This window comes from Vollenhovia emeryi, unplaced genomic scaffold, assembly GCF_000949405.1.
Source record: "Vollenhovia emeryi isolate VEMERY1.0 unplaced genomic scaffold, V.emery_V1.0 DF939120.1, whole genome shotgun sequence".
Classification (NCBI taxonomy): Eukaryota; Metazoa; Arthropoda; class Insecta; order Hymenoptera; family Formicidae; genus Vollenhovia; species Vollenhovia emeryi.
Genome location: NW_011967246.1, coordinates 2,861,855 through 2,882,768, shown reverse-complemented (window position 1 = coordinate 2,882,768; position 20,914 = coordinate 2,861,855). Strand labels below are relative to the sequence as shown.

Genomic DNA, 20,914 nt, shown 5'->3' with positions numbered 1-20,914 from the left:
AAATAGAAATATGCATATTTGATAGTTTGTTACTCGTGTGTCATTTCTCGGATTTATCTGTGATTTTCCGTATATCTTCGTTTTTACACTTCCGCTCAGCAAAAACAGCCACACCTAATTTTTTGTTGAAATAGTTATGATAATATGAATCACAACAAAGAAAAACGCAATGTAGTTTGCTTGTGTATTTGAAAGAAACTCGTTATTTTTAATGTAATTGATAGAATCTGCACCTAAATATTTTATACATTATCGTTAATAGCCACTTCATAACGCACTTGAAATGCCTACGGCGAAACAGCCCTTCGGTAGTGTTAATATTTGCAAAAATTGGGCATACTCAATGAAAATATATAATGAGGAAAAAAGGTTTTTCAAAACATACTTTTATTTGATGAAAACATTTTTTTTAGTGGTGGAGGTATTTTGAAAAATTAAGAAACTAAGAAATTTGAAGGAATAAAGGACTAAGAGCCGTGAGAGGGTGTTAGTGTCTAAATAATTTATTCTAAATTTACTTCATTCCTTCAAATTTGTCTTTATCACATTTGAGCCATACGAATTTTATTAATTTGTTAAACTAAGAAATGTTTTTGTCATTGTTTCTATAGTTTGTTTCTATAGTTTGTTACTCGTGTGTCATTTCTCGGATTTATCTGTGATTTTCCGTATATCTTCGTTTTTACACTTCCGCTCAGCAAAAACAGCCACACCTAATTTTTTGTTGAAATATCTATGATAATATGAATCACAACGAAGAAAAACGCAATGTAGTTTGCTTGTGTATTTGAAAGAAACTCGTTATTTTTAATGTAATTGATAGAATCTGCACCTAAATATTTTATACATTATCGTTAATAGCCACTTCATAACGCACTTGAAATGCCTACGGCGAAACAGCCCTTCGGTAGTGTTAATATTTGCAAAAATTGGGCATACTCAATGAAAATATATAAGGAGGAAAAAAGGTTTTTCAAAACATACTTTTATTTGATGAAAACATTTTTTTTAGTGGTGGAGGTATTTTGAAAAATTAAGAAACTAAGAAATTTGAAGGAATAAAGGACTAAGAGCCGTGAGAGGGTGTTAGTGTCTAAATAATTTATTCTAAATTTACTTCATTCCTTCAAATTTGTCTTTATCACATTTGAGCCATACGAATTTTATTAATTTGTTAAACTAAGAAATGTTTTTGTCATTGTTTCTACAGATAGAACTCCTAAAGCCATTCAACTTTTGATTAAAAAATGTGTGGTATCTTCTTTAGTTTCGGAGATATTCGTCCCGATAGGGAAAAACTTTCTTTTTTAAGGAGTGTTTCATGAACATGCTTAGGGACACATAAAAATACACATGTTTCTTGTTTTTGTTTAGCAAACAATATATTAAAAGATCCGAGGCGGACACCTCAGCGGGTCCCTTGTCAGTTGGGCTTGGATTGAGATCGACGGTCGGCCGGAGATCTTTGGAGTGCCTCATGCGTCTTCCACGGGTGCGTTCGGCCATCTTTCTTGCGCTCTCTATACTTCAATTTTAGTCATCGCTTCGACTTCAATATCAGGACGCTGACGCGGCACACGGCGCGACTGCTATAGTGGGGCACAGCGAATTGATGATGACGAAAGGACGGGGAGAACGGGAAGTGGAAATACTGACGGCCAGCTGGCGACGAGTCCCTCGACAGTCGGGAGAGACGACCGCTCGCGCTTGGATTGGAGTGTCGGAGCAACCAGTCCAGAGCACACGTAGACCACACATACGCGCGAGGAATGTAATCCGTGCCCGATGACCCATTCATTACCCGTGTACGACTCGCTGCAATTTAGACTGCCAAATTTCATCCAGGGTGAGTGCGAGAAACGAGTGAGCCGAGTGCATGAATGAATCATGCGAAAGCCACGTGGGCCTCCGTCACATGGCGAGATCAAGGATCCTGCAAAAATGGGATTCCCGAAAGTGGTTCTTGCGGAAAATTGAAGCGGAATATGCTTTTCTAAAGTTTTACAGGATAAATTAAATTTGATTAATGTAAGGAACGATTGTTCAACCGTAGAGCGTTTTGATAATGTAATATTTCTGAGACGAGCGACGTTGCTTTTACTACTTTCTCCCATTTCGACAGCTGGAAAATGTTCAAGTGAACACGTCGGTGTTCTCTCGATTCGGGACTATTGCTAGTCGATTGATTTGTCAATTATGAACAACAATTTTAATTGAAAACTCGAAAGATAATATATAAAAAAACATTAAGGATAAAAAATGCAAGCGAAAAATATAGATAGAAAAATTTTACCAGTTTTTTAAATAAATTTTCTTCGTTTAGTTTTGCTTACGCTGTTTTTCCGGGATTCTCGTGAGTTCTGGTATTTCCGCGATGTCGAAATCATTCGAATGCGTAACATTTGTCGATGGATAATATCACGTAATATCTTTATACACGTCGCGTGCACGAGGTCCTATCCGTCGCTAAGCGGAGGTTTCACGGTCGCCGCCGCAGGAAAAAAAGACAGAATAGTTAACTGAACAATTAGCAGATAATCGGCCACACTCAAGCGTTGAATTTGTTAGTAAAGTAATGAAGCGTTCTGTACTGAATTCTTTTTTTTTTTTGCACAAATTTTGTAACATATATAAAAATTGGCACACACAAAAAATTGCTTTGGCGGAAGGGTTAAATATTCGATACGCTACTGTGATAAGCATACAGCACTCCTTTCTGATAACGAGGACGCTTTTAAAATGCGACTCGCTTATCTGCTAATAATTCTGTAAACTGCGCGCTCCGTGAAATTTTCCTCGTATAAGTATATTATAAGTAAATCAATGCTGAAACGTTTGCACGCTCACTTCTACTTTGTAACGGGATAATTGTGTTAAACGCTACTCATCAATATAATGCTCCTTCTTTTTTTTTATGTAAACCACGTGAGCTTTACTCCACGTGGAAATTACGTGGGATACCCACACTGTCGTGCCGATATGTACACCGTTGATAAAAAAAATCCGTGTTAATTAGCGTACAATATTATCATATCATTCCACGAATATTTGTACTTGACGTGAAGTCACCGACATGAAACGGAGCGATAAGTGTTAACAAAAGCCGATGACGCGCAAACTGCTGTTTGCGGAGTGTTTCGCAAACCGCAACGCTTTGAGAACGAAGATCGCGTCTACGACAAGATACATATGTGCGAGCGGACAATTATTATTTTTAGATTGTTACCTGACGCGCTCCGAATATTCTCGTTTCTGCCGCATTTCCTATTTCGCATCATCTTTCACAGAACTTTTGATTTGTAAACTTTTGGTCCTGGCGACTGGATCTCCAGGAGAAGGAAAATAGTTTGTTTAACGGTCAATCTCTTCTCCGCATGAACGCCATTTAATTCTGTTGAAAGTTGAAATCGTATGCGAATTTAGTATGAAAAAATTTCCACCGTATCATATTTCGCGAAGAGCGCAACCTCGAGTGGAGATAAGTGATTACTCAATGCTTCGCGTAACAGCATTGATAAAATAATTAGTAAGTGCACGATGACGTCCTCTGGAGAGTCTAATCTTAAGCGATAATGAGAGCCAGTCTTATCCCTCATCTTCGACTTGTAAGTGTCTAATCTGATAGCAATTCCCTATCCTCTTCATTAATAAAGCCAACGGCACACGATGCTATTTTTCCTACTATAATAGATTGCTTACGAGAGCCAATCAAGATTAGTAAGCAATCCAGTAGGAAAAATACTATTGCGTGCCGGTGGCTTTATTTGTACTTATTATCGAACTTCCACGGCCACTGACAAATGCATTTGTAGAACGTGAAATCCAAAATATCAAATTGTAAAAGTCAGTTTTACATAATCGACTTTTATTATTATTTCTGAGAAAGTTGAACATGCTAAGTGTTATAATAATATTCTCTCTCTTGTTTTCGCATCTACGAGACAGGGAAAAGCCGTTGATTATGCATTTTATAATTTTGTACATATTTTAATACACCGTCAAAAGAAAGAGAGACGTTTAAGTATTCCATTCCTGATGATTTGTATGTAAAATTGACACCGGTTGACACAGCAACGTTACACATGGTAGATCTAGACTAGAAGTCAGGTAGAATGTAAGTTAGAATAGAACTTAAGTAGAAGAACGACAATCGGGTAAAATTGCTACAAGTTTCTACATTGTTGCAGGGTCAGGAAGGAACGTGCAGCTCCTGTCGGTCTTCGAAGAAGCGCCATAGGAAGCCCGTGGCGAATCAGGCGTCGGTAATCGATGGGTTGAGAACGCTCTTTGCCATTTTCTTCTTTTCGTTATCAAGGTGTGTAGCTTACCGATGAGCCATGCTGAAGGTGGTCGGAGCCTCGTGGCTGCAGACGCGCATCTCCACCTACATCCTCGTCGCCGTCGCTCTCCTCGGCATCGGCGCCATTATCCTCGGCGAATATGGACAGTGAGTCGGCGATTTTTTTTTTAATTTCCGTAAAAATTTCGGACGCTTGAATCCAGATTCCATATTCAATGTTCGAGATGTTTTTCCTGTTGAACAATAGCAGGTGAAACATAATGCGCGCGTACGATGCATACATTAGTTGTAGACTTCGCGCTTATGAATCCACAATACATTCAGTAGATATTTAGCATATAAATGGTTCGTAACAGCGATATTCAAATTGTCGCGAGTTACAGCCATTATAACTTAATACTTAATAATTTACAGAATTGGGAAAGTTACTTTATAAAAGTATCTAGTTACAGTTGCAGTTTTTTTTTTGCTAAAAATGTAACTGGTTACTGTTATCATTTCTGAAAAGTAACGCGTTACAGTTACAGTTACTCAAAAAATAACGAATCGTTACGTTGCAGTTACTTTCTTGTAATGAAAATAAAAATATCAAATCTGCATTTGAATTATAAAGTGTCGATAAAGGCGTTTATGCGCAAATGCAAGGTCTAATGCACTCTGTGGAGGTTTAAAATACATATAAAGTAACGCTTAATGTAACTATTAAGTTAGTTACTAGTTTTCGAAAAAATGTAACTGAGTTAAGTTACAGTTACAGCTGGAGAGAAAGTAACAAAGTTAAATTAAAGTTACCAAAAAAAATAACTGTAACCTCGTTACAAGTAACGAGTTACTTCCCAACCTTGACAATTTGCAATTATGAGCCTGTCAAAAGAGAGTTGATGAATTTTACTTCTTATAAATTACCTCATTCTAGTACCAGAGCACGCACGATTAATTTATAGTTTCGTCAATTCTTTTTCCCTTTCATTCTGTGGAATTGTTCATATCGAACGCGAATAAAAATATCAACCAAATAGAAATTAATTTTGCATCAGAGATAAATGTCTTCTCCAAAAGTTTTCTAAACGGTAATATTTTTGTAGTGTTGAGCAAGATGGGACCTACTCGGCTACCGTATCGTGGAATCACAAGGGAGGATATCGCATCGACTTTTGGGGTCAAGGCAACGACCTCGCTGATGTGCGACTGAATGCTGCTCGCGCCTATTACAAGACTGGCATATTCGAATCTGGGTAGGCCAATGTCATTGAGCAGAGGAAATGTACAGTCATGTTTCTGTAGAGATGTTTGCTTTCCCGGCATCGCCAGAGAGACATACGAAACTCCGAAGTATTTTCCCAATCTCGTTTAATAAACTATTTTCTATCCCGTTTTAAATGAGGAGAGAATCGCAGTAATTTTGATTTATTTTACTTTATTAATTGATATTATAAAATATGCATGTTTTCGACAAGTTATGTGCGATAAAATGTCTAGATTCCAATGTAACAGAGGTAGAAATGTAACAGTTCTTTTCCCGCTTTGTTTATAATCCAGTAAATAGCCGTATAAATATCTCTCAACGTAAATCGTAATCCATGGAAACCATACATCCGCTTTGCACGCCTACATCAAATCAGAATATTCTGCAGATTTCACGCGTGAAGTGAAATTAATTAAAATAATCACGGCGAAAATATTCCAGATGGTCCATCATCGAAATAGAAACGTCATCGAAATATCCGGACACCGTGCAAGCTTATGCGGCCGGTTTATTGGAGGGTAGCCTGACATGGCAAATGATCCATCATCATTGGCACAATACCGTTCACGTTGTTTGCGAAAAATGGCCAGGCGAATGTGAGAAACTGATGCGATTCCTTCGTGAGAACACCGCTATTGTCCGCGAACGTGCCGAGCGCTTGGCAACCACGGATCCATTCTGGCACATGGTAAACAGCAAATGGAAATTAAGACTACGGTTTAAACTTGGAATATTCCTTGAATGTAATAAAATGTTTGATAAGTAGATTTACTTTTTTGTTACTTTTAGAGATTTTTATTATATATTTATTTTTCAAATTAATAAAATTCGTTTGGCTCAAATGTGATAAACACAAATTTGAAGGAATAAAGGACTAAGAGCCGTCACAGGGTGTTAGTGTCTGAATATTTTATTCTAAATTTATAATTGCTTTGATTATTTTTAAAAACTGACCAATAATTGCACATGTTCTCGATAGATAGTCAAAACAAAATATTTCAAGTGTGTTTTCTTCGAATTCGAAAATATATGGTTGTAAATCGTTATTGTTCTCGATTATAGGTGCGGTTATTTTACATTCAACTGGACGGTTTGGAGGCTGGCTGGAGATTCGCGGTTCGTCGTAGCCGGCAGCCAGTGGAAATGAACAAAGAACATTTCCTCTGGCTGGCAATGGCCGCGGATCTACCGGATCTCGAGCGAGCGCTGAACGGTTCAGAGTCCTACCGCGATTACATCAAAGGCATGATTTTCCTGAAAAGCCTACCCCGTGAAGGACTAAATCCGCTAATAGCTATTGGACATACCACAGCCGCACCGTAAGTTATTGTTATTCAGTGTGTATGTATTTTCAGTGAGAAATATGACTTGTGCGAAAAAAAATTAAAGAGAAATTCAAAGAAAATTGACTTAAAACATAAAGATACTTGTGTAAAGATTGCCTTTAATATCAAAATATAAGAAGAATTATTTTTAATTCGTAACTTTTGCATTTGTCCGCTGCGAGGAAGATCAAACGTAGGTATAATATCGTGTTAATAAATAAAAGCGCTTCTCAATTACGCATACCGTGCTATCATCTCACATTACTCTTACAGATATGCTAAGATGTTGAGGTTGCTGAAGAAGTATACTTTTGGTTACCATGTTCTGCCGATCTCGAAAACTTCCGCGCCAGTGCCAAGCAGAACTATCATAATGTCATCTTATCCTGGTGCTCTGTCGTCTCACGACGAGTTCTATTTGATGCAAGAAGAGAATCGCGAGCTGATTGTCGCTGGAACACCACTGGCAGCCACTAATCGCAGCCTGCGGAATTTTATGAATGCTAAAGATCAGGTGAGCAAAGAATTTTTCACACTTGAATTTCCCTAATTTTAATTTATTGCAGATATATGCATGTGTATAAAGATACAATATTGAAAGGTAACACAATAATTCATGATAAAATAATATAATTTTTTAATTGATTTCTGTTGTCTATTACTGCTTTCTTAGATATGTTTAAAGTCAGTGCATTAACTTCCTTCTTTCATAGGTGTTGTCATCCGCGAGGGTGATGGCGGCGAATCGTCTGGCAATGGACGGAGGTTCCTGGTCTCGCAGCATGTCATCGCAAAATGATGCCGATGTAGCGCGACAATGGGTCACTGTGGAGCCGCGCGACCGCATTGTTTGGCTTGTCGAGCAATTGCCAGGGTTCGTCCGCACGGCGGATATCAGCGAGCGGTTTGCTGAGACTGATGTGTTTTGGGCTATCGGTGAAGTTCGTCTTGGCGAGGCCAACGTGGTGATCAGCGAAAATGAGGAAGAGGACGACGATGTAGCGAAAAGCGAGCTGGTCGCGAGACTGCGGAGCAACATTACTACGACGGAACACTTTAGGAGGTTGATGCGAGGATACAATCACGAGGAGCCCACCATTGAAAATGAAGATCAGGCAAGGATTTTAACCGACAAAGGAGACCTGGAGAAAGTTGATCTACCGTTCGGTATAATCGACACGAAGATCGTACTGGCCGACGTTAACGGAGTGGAAAGTTTCGAGGTCACTTCCGGGCCACATATGCTGGGCTCCATGCAGCCCTTCCGATGGTCAACAACTTTCCCCAACGTTTCACACGTCGGCCAGCCCGATGTCTTCGATTTCGACAGCGTTACTCCTCTGTGGGTTTGGCTCTGAGTTGCGATCATCTACATACGTAATAAAAGAATAACGATATTAGACAAAAAGGTAACTTTTAAATTTTTATCGGAAGTAAAAAAAATAAATCAATAAGCTGCAAATGAAGCAGTTGTTTGATTACTAAATAATAAGAAATTTAAGAAATTTAATACAGTTAAAAATTACTAAGTTTGAAAATGATGTTGAACTTGTAAGAAATTATCTTTAATTAGCGTTTGATCAATTAAGGAATGTTGCTTTTTGGTTGTCGACGTTTTCATTGAATCTACCCTAAACTTTAAACTTCAAGAAACAGCTGGCTCATATGTTAGCCACCTACCGTGTGAAATCTTTAGAAAATAAAATGAAATAAATTTAAGCTCTGAAATATTTCTTTCCATTCCTTTCTACCTTTCCTTTCTTGTTATTTCAAGTAGTAAAAGTGATAATTAAAGATAATTAATCATTACTATTATTAGTTATATTTTTTAATAAAATGGATACATTCTTTCAGAAAATATGCATAGATATGCGTGATATAATAGATCATACAATATTATAGGTGTTTCATATTATTTGATTAAAATAAAATTCTCTCTTTGTAGTTCAATCATAATATTCTAAATATGTAAAAATATAAATTACTTAAATAATACGTGTGCAACGTCTGTACATTATTGCAATATTACAATTTGCAACTTCCATTTTCGAGATAAATCTATTTTTATGATAGTATCTTCCTCTCACTTATATGCATATACTAACTTATTCTTTGCCTCTGTGTCTTATAATTGTGAAATGTGTGGTTGCAACACTGCAGCTGTGCAACACGCTAAATGTTTGTTATTTCTCTTAGGTAATTGTGTTTAAAAAAGAAGAACATGCAATATATTTTGAACAATAGGAAATATCTTATTATCTATGTAGACTGCATGATTTTAATATTTATTTCAGTGCCACATTTAGAATATAGTGTGTGGGAGAACGTATGATGTTAAATGAAATTGGTCGAAGAGAATGGTGCTGATATTCGACAAATATTTATGAACTCAGTAATTTATATGTGTTAACATTATTTGAAACAAAATAGAAATATTATATTGTACAATATTATGATATAAAGGTCTAAACTAATTTTCTATTAATTTCATTATTCTGTTATATGACACTTGTGTGGGTTATTTGTACACAGGACTCTCTAAATAATACAAAACGAGTAAATGTTCACGATGATCACATCCTATACTTACCTTATTATATAGTCGTACCAAATGGAAGTTTTATTTCAACATATCTACGAGTTTCTTACAAGATGAAAAGGAAAATTCCCTTTGCTCTACTTGAAACCCGCAATCTCGTGGTGAGTATAATAGTGGGTTTAATAAGCTGTAACTATTACTTGGGTTAGTAGAGTGCCATTAGATGGATGGCAATTCCCAAGATAGAGCGCAGAAAATGAATTTGATAATGCAAAACACCCGTATATAAGCGACTGTCATGTTGCACGGCCAGCATACGCGAAATGCTTATGCTAGCATCAAAATGGGTAAGTGGTCTCAATATTATTGTCTCTTTATTTGCTTTTATTTTACAATACAATATTATAATTTATAGATAATATGCATCTTGTTGGTGATCCATTGCGTTGGCGCACGCTGGCCACGCGTCAGCCGTCAAGCAGGATATTCTTATCAGCGACCCAACGTACCATTCTCGTTACCAACGGAAAGAGGGCAACAAGGATATCCAACGCCTCAACCTAGTTATTCTTATCCTGCACCACCACCACCACCACCACCTCCTCCTCCTCCTCCACCACCACCTCCGCCTCCACCTCCACCTCCACCACCTCCTCAATATATACCACCACCTGCACCTCCACCTCCACCACCACCACCACCTCCTCCTCCTCCACCACCGCCACCGCCACCGCCACCTCCTCAATACATACCACCACCTGCACCTCCACCACCGCCACCGCCACCTCCTCCGCCACCTCCTCCGCCACCTCCTCCGCCTCCTCCTCCACCTCCTCCTCCGCCTCCTCCTCCTCAATATATACCACCACCTGCACCTCCACCACCACCGCCACCGCCACCTCCTCCGCCACCTCCTCCGCCTCCTCCGCCACCGCCACCGCCTCCGCCACCGCCTCCGCCTCCTCAATATATACCACCACCTGCACCCCCACCACCTCCACCGCCACCTCCTCCGCCACCTCCTCCGCCTCCTCCGCCACCGCCTCCGCCACCGCCTCCGCCTCCTCAATATATACCACCACCTGCACCCCCACCACCTCCACCGCCACCTCCTCCACCACCACCACCACCACCGCCACCTCCTCCGCCTCCACCTCCACCCCCTCCTCCTAAATATATACCGCCGCCGCCCGCCTCCACCGCCACCACCACCGCCGCCACCACCACCACCTCCTCCTCCTCCTCCTCCTCCTCCTCCTCCGCCTCCTAAATATATACCACCACCTCCTCCTCCTCCTCCTCCTCCTCCTCCTCCGCCTCCTAAATATATACCACCACCTCCTCCACGTCCTCCTTCACCTCCCCCTCCTACACGCCGTACATATTTACCGCCTCCTCGACCACAACCACCAGTGTCAACACCTGCACCTACGTATTTACCACCATACGAACAACACGGAATCACGGCTGGATCATCAGCTACATCAGGTGCCTCATTTTCCACTAGTCCTTTGGGTGGTCTTTTGAATCTTCCAATGGGCGTGGTAAAGTTAAGCGGTCCAGTTGGTGGCTCAACTTTGACGACTGCCTCAAGTTCGGCCAGTGCTAGTGCATCTAGCGGAACGTTTATTGGGCAGCAGAACTACCCGAGCCAATCTTCCGTCTCCATTCCTGCTACATCAAACTACAATCCTATAGGCCCGACCGTGAGTTATCCTTCTTCTACACCAGGATATCCCTCTGTAACACCAGGCTATCCCTCAGCTACTCCGGGATATCCCTCTGTAACACCAGGATATCCCTCAACTACTCCGGGATATCCCTCTGTAACACCAGGATATCCCTCGTTTACCCCAGGATATCCTTCTGTAACACCAGGATATCCTTCATCTACGCCTTTACTTCCCTCACCTACAGCAGGATATCGTTAAGCCTGTCACTGGTTAGTTGAATACTCCTGAAGACTATTCAGCATTTATTCCTCATCGATCTACTTCGTTTACTTGAATTTTTAAGTTATTTTCTATGCCAAATTGTTATAGTGTTACGTTAGTACTAACGCCAGTATCAACGATGTAAAATAGGAGGTATCTACTAGCAGTTGACTATTGTCATATGTATCTGTCATTATTAAATTGATAAGTTGTGCTCACAAAATTTGAGAAACTTATGTGCAATTTGCAACTGAAATGAGAATACCTTTGCGTTAATTCAATGAAGGTACAAGAAATTATCATAATACTTTCTACGTAGTTTAATTATAATTTTTGAAAACCATACGAATTATTCATTCTTTACATTTAGAACTAACCAAATGTATATTTAAAGAGAGAACTAAAATGTTGGCGAAATGTATCATTAAAATGTACGAATCTTACACTAATTTCAGTTCCTAGTTTCGAAGAATTTGCTGCATTGAAATAATGTAGTTTAATAATTTTACGTCGGGAAATCTTAATGGATTTAAGGAAAGTCTAAAAGGAAAGCCTTATGTGAAACAAAGTAGTCATATTTCAACATATTTTTACACTCGACAAAATATCAGTGATAGATCAATAATAAATATACACGTACAAGCGCAATGTTTCTTTCCTGTTGTAGCAAATAAATAAAAAATCAATGGCCTATTTAGAGACAACTTCCTCAAAGTTGTTTCTAAAAAGAACTTGAACAGTAAGTCGACTGAGAATATTCGCATTGACTAACATTATTGAACATCATAGAATCTGTCAATCGCATACAATTTTCTCGAGAAATTTAATCGTTTCAAGATTATTTAAAACAAATGGCATCTCATCTGTAACGATTCAATAAATATCAGAGATGTCTTTAAGATAGTCCATCACAATTTTCTATAAACATCTAACAAGCGAACGATTAATCATCCCACAATTATTCGCCGATTATATGCGGATTACTTCGGATCATACTTCGCTATGCGAGGAGGATATGGGGACGAGTTTCATCCCGTGCTGTAATCGATCTACTAGGAACGTTCGGCGGTGACGCTTCTTATTCGGTAAAAAACTACAAATCAACGTTAAGATTAGACTATGAGATGCGACACGTCGGCAGTGTAGGCGGCGGGCGATAATCGGAGGTCGTCGGAGCGGGAGATCGGCCGTTGTCTCAGGTCGCTATCACCAGGCCAGGCGCGACCCGGGCTGCGTGAGCCCACGTTCGACCTGGCGACCGTGTCGACCGCTAGGCTCACCGTCGCGGGATCGTTCAGGCCGTTGCTCTGGATTCTTCGCTGCGTGACTATCGACGCCCGCAAAGTTTTCCGCTTCTGCTCACGAAACAATAGAATACAATAGCTTACGGTAAAAGTGACAAGTTTGAGACAACGTCATGGTTCATTCTAATGTCCATTTTTATCAATGTAGATTAACTTTAGTTCTCGGTTCAACTTATTCTTTTATCTTTTTCTAGTCCTAAGGATTAGAAAAAGATTAAAGATATAATTTGCATTGGTAGAAATGAACGTAAGACTGCTAAAGTCTCTCGCGAAGATAGGATTAACAATTAGATTGTAACAAGTTCTTGATGGATAACTTTTTGAGACATTCCTTTAATAAATAACTCCGAGAAACGAGAGCAACACGTCTGACCGGATTCGTGATCGGAGTAACTTAACATCGATTAATTTGACGTAATTTAATTAAATAAAGTCTGCTCTGACGACTTCTTTAAATTGATTAAGTGTTACCTCGATCATCCCTCGCCATTTGTCGGCCGCGTGTCTCGCCAATTCCATCTTCCTCTGCTTACGTATTTGGTGCTTCTTGTATGCCATTTCAATTATAATTAGAGCGACTCCGCCGCCGATACCGACGCCGACGACGATAAACACCCCTGCCATGTTCTCAAGGCCGAGGGTGTTCGGCATTTTTTCAAATTGCTCGCATTGCTGTACGTTACCGTGCAAGATCCAAAGATTGTCGAGGCTCTCCATGAAACCACCTGCGAAAAGGTGATTGCTGGCGATTAATATTTATTTTTATCATAATTCCTCCACATATAATTTAATATTGTTTAATATATAATGTTTCAGATTGCACTTCACGATTGCGTAAGAATTGTGATTAGCGGAAGTAATAAATCTTGCTGTGAAGTGTCTTGCGTCAAAAATTATTGCACGCTCACTCTCGTGGAAGTCTAAGATCGCCAGTGTCACAGCGTCCGCCCAAGGAGAGCCTTTCTGCAAACCGATACCGTAGCCCGAACGGCCGAACAGTTCACCGGCTGTCACCAATTCGCAATCTTGGGCCGCCTCAAATTCCAGTCGCGAGCTATCCCAGATGAACGCCATTAATTTCCTGGAGAGAGAAAAACCAACGTGATCACGTAACACATATTTGATCACTCGATAATCCAAGGGTGTCAATTTAAGTGAAGAATTCACGATCCCAAAGTTCTAAGCCGCTTACCCAATTTTAATGTCGCGAATCGCGTCTTCGGCAGTGTCATAGTTATTCGCCTCCATCGTGCGGTACATATTGGACAATTCTACCTGGCGTCTGAAATACATGTCCACGGCGGATCCCTTCACCGTCGCGCACGTCAAATTCTCCATCGTGTTCCTGAGCTTTACAAACAAAAGTCGCGGGTATTCATACCAGACCGTGCACAATCATTCTGTTCTCAGTGAGTTTCTCGGCACGTAGCATAGTTAAGTTTTGTCCTTACTCGAGCGTCGTTGATGCCGGTGAGCTTAGTTTTTGGTCGTTCCAAAACGAGGAACGCCGCCAAGTTGGCAGTGTACGATGCGACGATGATCATGGCGAATCCGGCCCACACCATTCCCAGCACGCGCGCGGAGAAGCTCCGTGGGGTACCTGCAAAGTTTAATTGACGAAGAAATATTTTAATCAACAATTAAACGATAGGACGTGGCAAACGGTCTAGGCACAATACACGAGAGTTGAAAGATATTTCTCGACGTGGGCTTTAAATTTTGAATTATTTTTCTTTTCCAGCTGTTCTCCCTCCAAGCGCGACGTCCGATTGAACAGACGAAAAGGGGATGAGAGAAAGAGAGATACCTTACCCTCTCCTATACCGCTGTTCAATAATACACCCCAAGCGAACCAGATAGCACTGGATAGATTGAGAGCGTCTTCCTCGGTGCCGTCGGTGTTGGCGAGTTTGAATCTGCCGAAGGGTGAAAATCGATCGAGCAGGTACAAAACCAGCGCGACCACGTGCACCGACACCATCACGAGGATCCAAAGAGTATTGCTAAATGGTTGTAAGAAGGAGACCAGAGTGGACGATCTTGAAGGCTGGACGCAGAAAAATGTAAGCGTACGTTTATTTTTCCATGTAAAATGTATTCGCGACATTTTTACTTTGCACAGAATTAAGGGGAGACACTTACCTTCTTTTCCAGGATAGTGATGCCCTGATATTTGAACGGCTTGCTGAACTCAATGAACTCAGCACGCTCGGGATTGATTGTTAATGGCGCGACGATCATGTCCGCCCGTTCGTTGACTATCTCGCCAATAAGACCCGTCCATTCTTTCTTTCCTCCAACTTTTGATACATATGTCGAAATGCGAGGAAGAAATAAGAAGAGATACAAGGTAGAGATTAAAATTATTGTATTAATCTTTCGGTGTCTAAGAATTCATTTGGAAACTAAATAGAATCCGTATGGATTCTCTGGACATTTGTGATATCTTTCCTTTAAAAATTTAACACATCTTATATATAGTTCAGTCACTCACCCGAAGTGTTTTTGATCAAGTAGCTGCCAAATTGACCGTCCGGCGACAGGGCTAAACTGTACGTAAAGTTAATCATTTTCGCCAGCTCCTTTAACAAATCCACGCAGTATCCTTTGCAACAAAACATTTGCTTATCTGTCGAAAAGAAAGCAGTGAATTACATTCTATTATATTTTCCAGATAGTATAATTTTTCGAATACTGTTGATCTGGCGCTAATTCTTTCTCAGGGAACCTTAACTAGTTTGGTGCAGTGTTTATTACCGGAACTAATTTTGGAAGACAACTCGGACCAAATACCGACTAAATTAATCGGTAATTAATTCAATTGACAAATTCATTTGCAGCATTTTTAACTCGCTGTCCTTGATTTTTCTTTCCATGTGTTAAAAACTGAATAATTCTGTCCAAGCTATTAAATCAGCACAGATGTTACTTGGTAAATTAATCACAGCTTGATTAAAATCAAGCCTTTCCCATTCTGTTAATTAGTAGACGAGTAATGACGTACCGTCCGTTATGTTAAAGTGTGGACACGCGATCTCGTCAGGTAGACACTTGGCCTCGCTGTCGGGTAATTCGCGAACGTAAACGAACGGCTTTTCTTCAATCGTCAGTACTTTCAGATGCGTGGGTATCATGAAACCCTCGGGTTTGATCTTCAAACGACCCGGCCATATGATGTTGGATTCGTTCACTCGCAGCTTCATCTTGGTACCGTTCTATCCAGCAACAAGGAAATATTACATTCGAAAGGGCTGTTCTGACACAACGACGTAATATTTTACGTAAGATGCAATCAGCGTCTCCACGTCATTGCAATCATGTATGTATATAAATGTTTGTCTTATAAATACCACCCAGATTCACTGTCATATATTTACTTTGTCTACTTACAGCGGGATAAAAGTACTGGCCGACGGACACGGGTGTTTTGTTGTTGTCTAGTCCCATGTATTGGATGTTGACTATATCATACTCAGCGAATATGCGGTCCCCGTTATCGTCGAATGCCACTCGACCCGTCGAACCATGTGGCAATACTTGCTTGCGAATATATCTAAAAAGATAGTACCAAAGGATAAGGAGGGCGAAAGAAAAAGTTTCCCAGAGAATTAAATATGAGAGACGTGTTCGTACGTGAACAGAGTCTTGCCAGTTTCCCATATGGAACCGGAATCGCTGCAGTCCTTCGGCGCCTCGGTGATCTTCTCCGTCTGATTCATCGCTCGCAACGCGGATACGAGGACGTACCTATGTAACACGCAACAGAAAACCCAAATGCGGGGAGGACAAGTTTTTAATAAGCCATTTGAAATTTCTTTCAGGTACCCGCTACCTCGTAAAAAAAATCCTTATTTTTTATTTAATTATATGATATCTGAATAAGTTTAAAATAAAAAGAACCGATTCTAGAGGGAAACTGAAGACAGATGTACAACGCGATAGGAAGTGGAGTCGGACGGTAGAAATACTGACAAGCTGTCGGTTATATGCGATTTTTCCTGGGTAGCGTTGATCAGTCTCAACCCCAGCAAGCCTTCCGGCGCGTTCGGCGCGTCCAACGCCTGCTCGGTGACGATCCACACGTAACCGGCTCCAGTCATGTTCAGATTGGCGGCGTCGTTGAAGATCACTTCCGCATCTTTCTTCCTGTTACGCGTCCAAAGAAGTTCATTTAAGTATTTTAGCAACCAAGGCTCGCGTACAAGTACGATGTTAAGTGGTTGGGAATTTAAAAATTGCAAGACGACGATTATTATTACTTAATGTTGTCGTTAGATCGTGTTATTTCTCATATTATTTGTAATATTATTTTAGAAGAGAAATTCACACTCTTCGATATTTCTCATTTCCATGATTTTCGTAAATGTTGAGTTATGATACTTACGAGGCATACATGAGGCAGACTCTCGACTGTGCGCTTTTCATCTCTCTCAATTGTTCCTCGAAGTTGTGCAATCCCGGTTCGAATTCGATGACTGACTCGACCTGAAACAATGATCTAGTAATAGGAAATTCTTCTTTTTTACTTACGATACGATGTAACAATAACTTGAGAAAATCAATCTAAAGTATGTCATAAAATTAATATGGTGAATTAATAACACAGTAAAAGGTGCAAATTGATATGCAACGTACCTGCACTTTAATCTCCACGTCATCCTCCAAATTCTGCGACGTCGTCTGGAAACGTCCGAGAAGCGCGCGGCCATCCGTGTCGGAGCTATGGATGAACATGATCTTCATGTAGTTGAAGTGCTTCAGCAGGTCCACCCAGACGTCTGCTTGATGGGAGTATGGCGGAACAGTGCGCAAAAACGAAACATGGATGTTCTGGAAAAACGTTGTCGTTTGGTTACTGCGACAATCGAACATAATGTGGAACCAATCGCTTTTCATTTGGATAATATGAAAGGTGCGCCTGCGTTAATTTTCCAATCTTCAAAATCAATTTTCTCAAAAAAGATTGCACGCTCGTACGAATCTTACATGAAAAAGGAAATTTTATACCTGCGAATTAGCTTTGCGCAAAGAATGCTGTTTTCTTTCGGATTTTGATCGCACCCTATATTAATTTGCCTCAATTACCATGTCGATTAAATTAATGAGTCACCATGTTGATTAAATTAAATCTCATTTATTATACTGCATACTTTGTCCGAGAAGGCAGAGTCCCTGGACGATATGCCGATCACGGGTATGTGATAAAAACCGCTCGTGTAGGAAACCGCTGCCGGTGACAAGTCGCCTGTAAGCGGATGCGACACCACCACCGCGTACACCTGTTCGGCTATCAATGATTTGCAGACGCTCAATGCAGTTCTGATGGGGTTGGAATCCATCTCGATTACCGTATGCTTGTATGTTACTCCTTTATTGACGTATTGGAAATCGAAATTGAGATGCTGAAATTGAGGTATACATATATATGTATATATATTCATATTGAATATATACTAGATACACTGTGCAAGCATATTAGAATGCATAGAACTTTTTTAGATAAATGTAACAGTTATCGTGAATCAAGTTGTCGTCAATATTATACATACTGTCTTTTTAGGCATAATATTATTATAAAACCACCATTATTAATCTTACGTCGATCGTTTTCTCGAAGTGCTCTTTGCTATTATTATTGGAGAGAACGCCGCCGATCTTGAAGAACCTTGGATTGTTGTAAGACATTGCTTTGGTGAGAACGAGTCCTAAACGCGGAGCATTGTGCAAGATAATGAAGATGAGTGACAGTACAGTCTTCACCCGTAATTTCGCCATTGTGCAGCCACCCTGCAAACAAATCCTCGGGATAAGTCAATAGGTTACTAATATTTTAACATTTCGTTAAATTTTATTGGACTTTTGTTTATGAACTGAACGAGACGAGAATATTTTTAACTTAATATCTAATGTACTTATAAGTAATTTTAACGAAAGGTTAATTCCTATTATTTAATTATTACTTAAATTATTAATTGTGTTATTTGTATTACAATACTATTAACAGTTAAACAAAAAGTAATTAGTAAAATATCAGCGGTTTTAGATTTTTTAATATATTTTTCAGTTTTATTTAAAGAAATTAATTGGTTTTTATTTACATATAAAATAAATTGTAATGTCATTTATTACAATTTATCTTGTAGATATCTTTTTATATTAGAAGCCAGATTTAATTTAAAAAAATAAGCTTGTGAAGAGACTATTTTATCAACTATAAATTACACTTTTCTTGCCTGATTTATTAAAAAAATAACTAGGTCAATTAACAAGTTTGCATCCTTTTCTAGAATAAACAGCCTCCGCCCATTTTCTCGATGAAAGTTTCTCGTGTTTTTGTAACATCAAACAAAACATTTCAACTCATACTTTTCTATGCGTTACACTCGTCCTCGATACATATATATCTTTAAAGATTTATGTGTCTCGGTATAATTTAACTTATGTCCTCGTATTGTACAAACGCGCATTTAAAAATTACAATCGCTGTTGTTATCGAAAATTTCACTAGGTTTTCGTCGTGGCTCGCGCATCTCAAATGGAAAATGAAGCAGCTTACTCACGTATTATTTCGGACGCTTTATTATATGCACCCTATTTTAGGTATCTCGTCCGGCTCTCTGGAGCGAGACGGATCTCCAAGGATCCACTCGGAATCTGCTACTATTTATTACATATCAAAACCGGTCCACGCCCGAGGGAAGCGCACTTTGGAACAGCCCAAGCGCTAATGCCGTGCCTCGGGATAGAGCGCGAGCGCAGGGGATGTGAGATTTGTCATTGATCCAGTCGGATGCTGCGCGTAGAAGTCACCCCCCGCCACGAGGTTCGATCGAGAAATCGCCAAATTCAAACGGTGCCAATCGGAACAGTCGCTGCGACAATGCGCTTCAACATTTAATATAATTGGTATCGTTGCTTTCATTGTTATTACTCCCACGAAAGCTTCCTATTTACTGTATAGGGCTTATTTTACAAGCATTGTTTTATATTATTAACGATATAGAAAAATTAATGAGACACTTGATGCTTTGGCGAAATTACCAATATTGAATAATAGACGGCAATCGTTTTCCTTTAATTTTATTCACGTGTATAATCAAATTATATCCGGATGCAGTCTCCAATTTGAAATGATTAAACCTGCGCAAACTTCTTCCACAATTACTGTTACCAGGTAATTATAGCAATCGAGGGCGAATGGTGCACGCCAGATGACGTAATGACAAGCGAAGGCCGACGTCTGCGAGACAATCAGCTTAAACCGCAATGCGATGCGCTTTCTAATGAGATTTTGGACGCAACATTTTGCGAGTGATCAGCAATTTACTTTAAATCGAGGAGATTCCAGGCTCATTGAAATAACAAACGGTACGGCGGCGTGTACGTTTTACGATTATTAATCGTAATCGAGCTGACTACTACGATTTTCGAGACAACAAAGTATTTATAATTCTATGAATAACTCTATGATATATTGTATCTCTTTGAAATATAAGTTCCTTGTCGATTACGCCACGAAACATCGCGTCTGCAATTCTGAAGAATTCCGCAGATATTTTCTGATAATAGAACGTTAAAAGTATCTCAGACAATACACTTATAGATATTTTCTGATAATAAAACGTTAAAAATATCACATCAAACCGTGCGATGCGAATTTCTTACAAAAATACTTCTTGCTGGTTAATTAATTTTTTTCTTACACTAATTATGATTTATCCGGTTACATATATAAAGTCTTAAGAGTAGTAATTTGATATTCCCTCTTCTGTCATAAAGCTTTGAATATCTGTTGTGGAAACATGAATGAGTATTCTATGTGACTGTAGAATCAGTTTTGATAACGAAAGGTTTAACAAGCAATTGCGAATTTCTTAACGAGGTCAGACTTCTTTCGGATGTCAAAATAAATACGCGCTCTATTATAAGCGTAGTGAATCAATGTTCTACTCTTCTCGTTAGAAACTTCTCGTTTCTTCGTGAAGTAGTGAAATTTTACTTGAAAGAATTAAAATGGATTTTACTTTTTTCAGATGTTTTTTTCACCCAACATTTCGGCTGTTAACGTTCTATGCAAAGTGCTTGAAATGTAACAACTCATCGGTCTATCTCTATTTTATCAGAAGACTTCGTACAGCTCCATTATTCATGTAACCCAGTTTCGTTCAAAAATGATGGCCCTTGTCCCGCGTTCATCACACGCGTGGTTTTTCCCTGTCAGTACGTTCGCACGTGGGCCGCGGGTGATTTCCGCGAAGATGCCTTT

At 39.6% G+C, this 20,914-nt stretch overlaps 3 protein-coding genes and 1 long non-coding RNA gene across 4 annotated transcripts; 3 read left to right on the top strand and 1 right to left on the bottom strand.

The window, feature by feature from the left end:
* Positions 1-1,679: 1,679 nt before the first annotated feature.
* Positions 1,680-8,590, top strand: LOC105570587 (putative phospholipase B-like lamina ancestor). Its single transcript, XM_012027902.1, has 7 exons — positions 1,680-1,846; positions 4,188-4,447; positions 5,386-5,535; positions 5,988-6,234; positions 6,609-6,865; positions 7,145-7,385; positions 7,585-8,590. The coding sequence occupies exons 2-7, from the start codon at positions 4,338-4,340 to the stop codon at positions 8,227-8,229; spliced, it is 1,650 nt and encodes a 549-aa protein (XP_011883292.1). The 5' UTR covers positions 1,680-1,846; positions 4,188-4,337; the 3' UTR covers positions 8,230-8,590.
* A 1,163-nt stretch (positions 8,591-9,753) lies between these two features.
* LOC105570715 (leucine-rich repeat extensin-like protein 3) lies at positions 9,754-11,341 on the top strand. Its single transcript, XM_012028152.1, has 4 exons — positions 9,754-9,757; positions 10,019-10,083; positions 10,330-10,598; positions 10,918-11,341. The coding sequence occupies exons 1-4, from the start codon at positions 9,754-9,756 to the stop codon at positions 11,339-11,341; spliced, it is 762 nt and encodes a 253-aa protein (XP_011883542.1).
* Positions 11,342-11,900: 559 nt separating this feature from the next.
* LOC105570583 (glutamate [NMDA] receptor subunit 1) lies at positions 11,901-19,287 on the bottom strand. Its single transcript, XM_012027897.1, has 17 exons — positions 19,209-19,287; positions 18,247-18,435; positions 17,799-18,050; positions 17,284-17,478; positions 17,033-17,133; positions 16,621-16,794; positions 16,282-16,395; positions 16,039-16,201; positions 15,653-15,863; positions 15,143-15,277; positions 14,791-14,948; positions 14,461-14,695; positions 14,100-14,248; positions 13,841-13,998; positions 13,557-13,729; positions 13,120-13,373; positions 11,901-12,699 (listed from the first exon to the last, which is right to left on the bottom strand). Exons 2-17 carry the CDS (start codon positions 18,421-18,423, stop codon positions 12,457-12,459), a joined length of 2,892 nt encoding a protein of 963 aa, XP_011883287.1. The 5' UTR covers positions 18,424-18,435; positions 19,209-19,287; the 3' UTR covers positions 11,901-12,456.
* On the top strand, positions 14,944-15,845 carry LOC105570582. Its single transcript, XR_001009595.1, has 4 exons — positions 14,944-14,998; positions 15,130-15,200; positions 15,323-15,456; positions 15,768-15,845. It is a non-coding gene; the product is annotated as an uncharacterized LOC105570582 (long non-coding RNA).
* Positions 19,288-20,914: the final 1,627 nt, after the last annotated feature.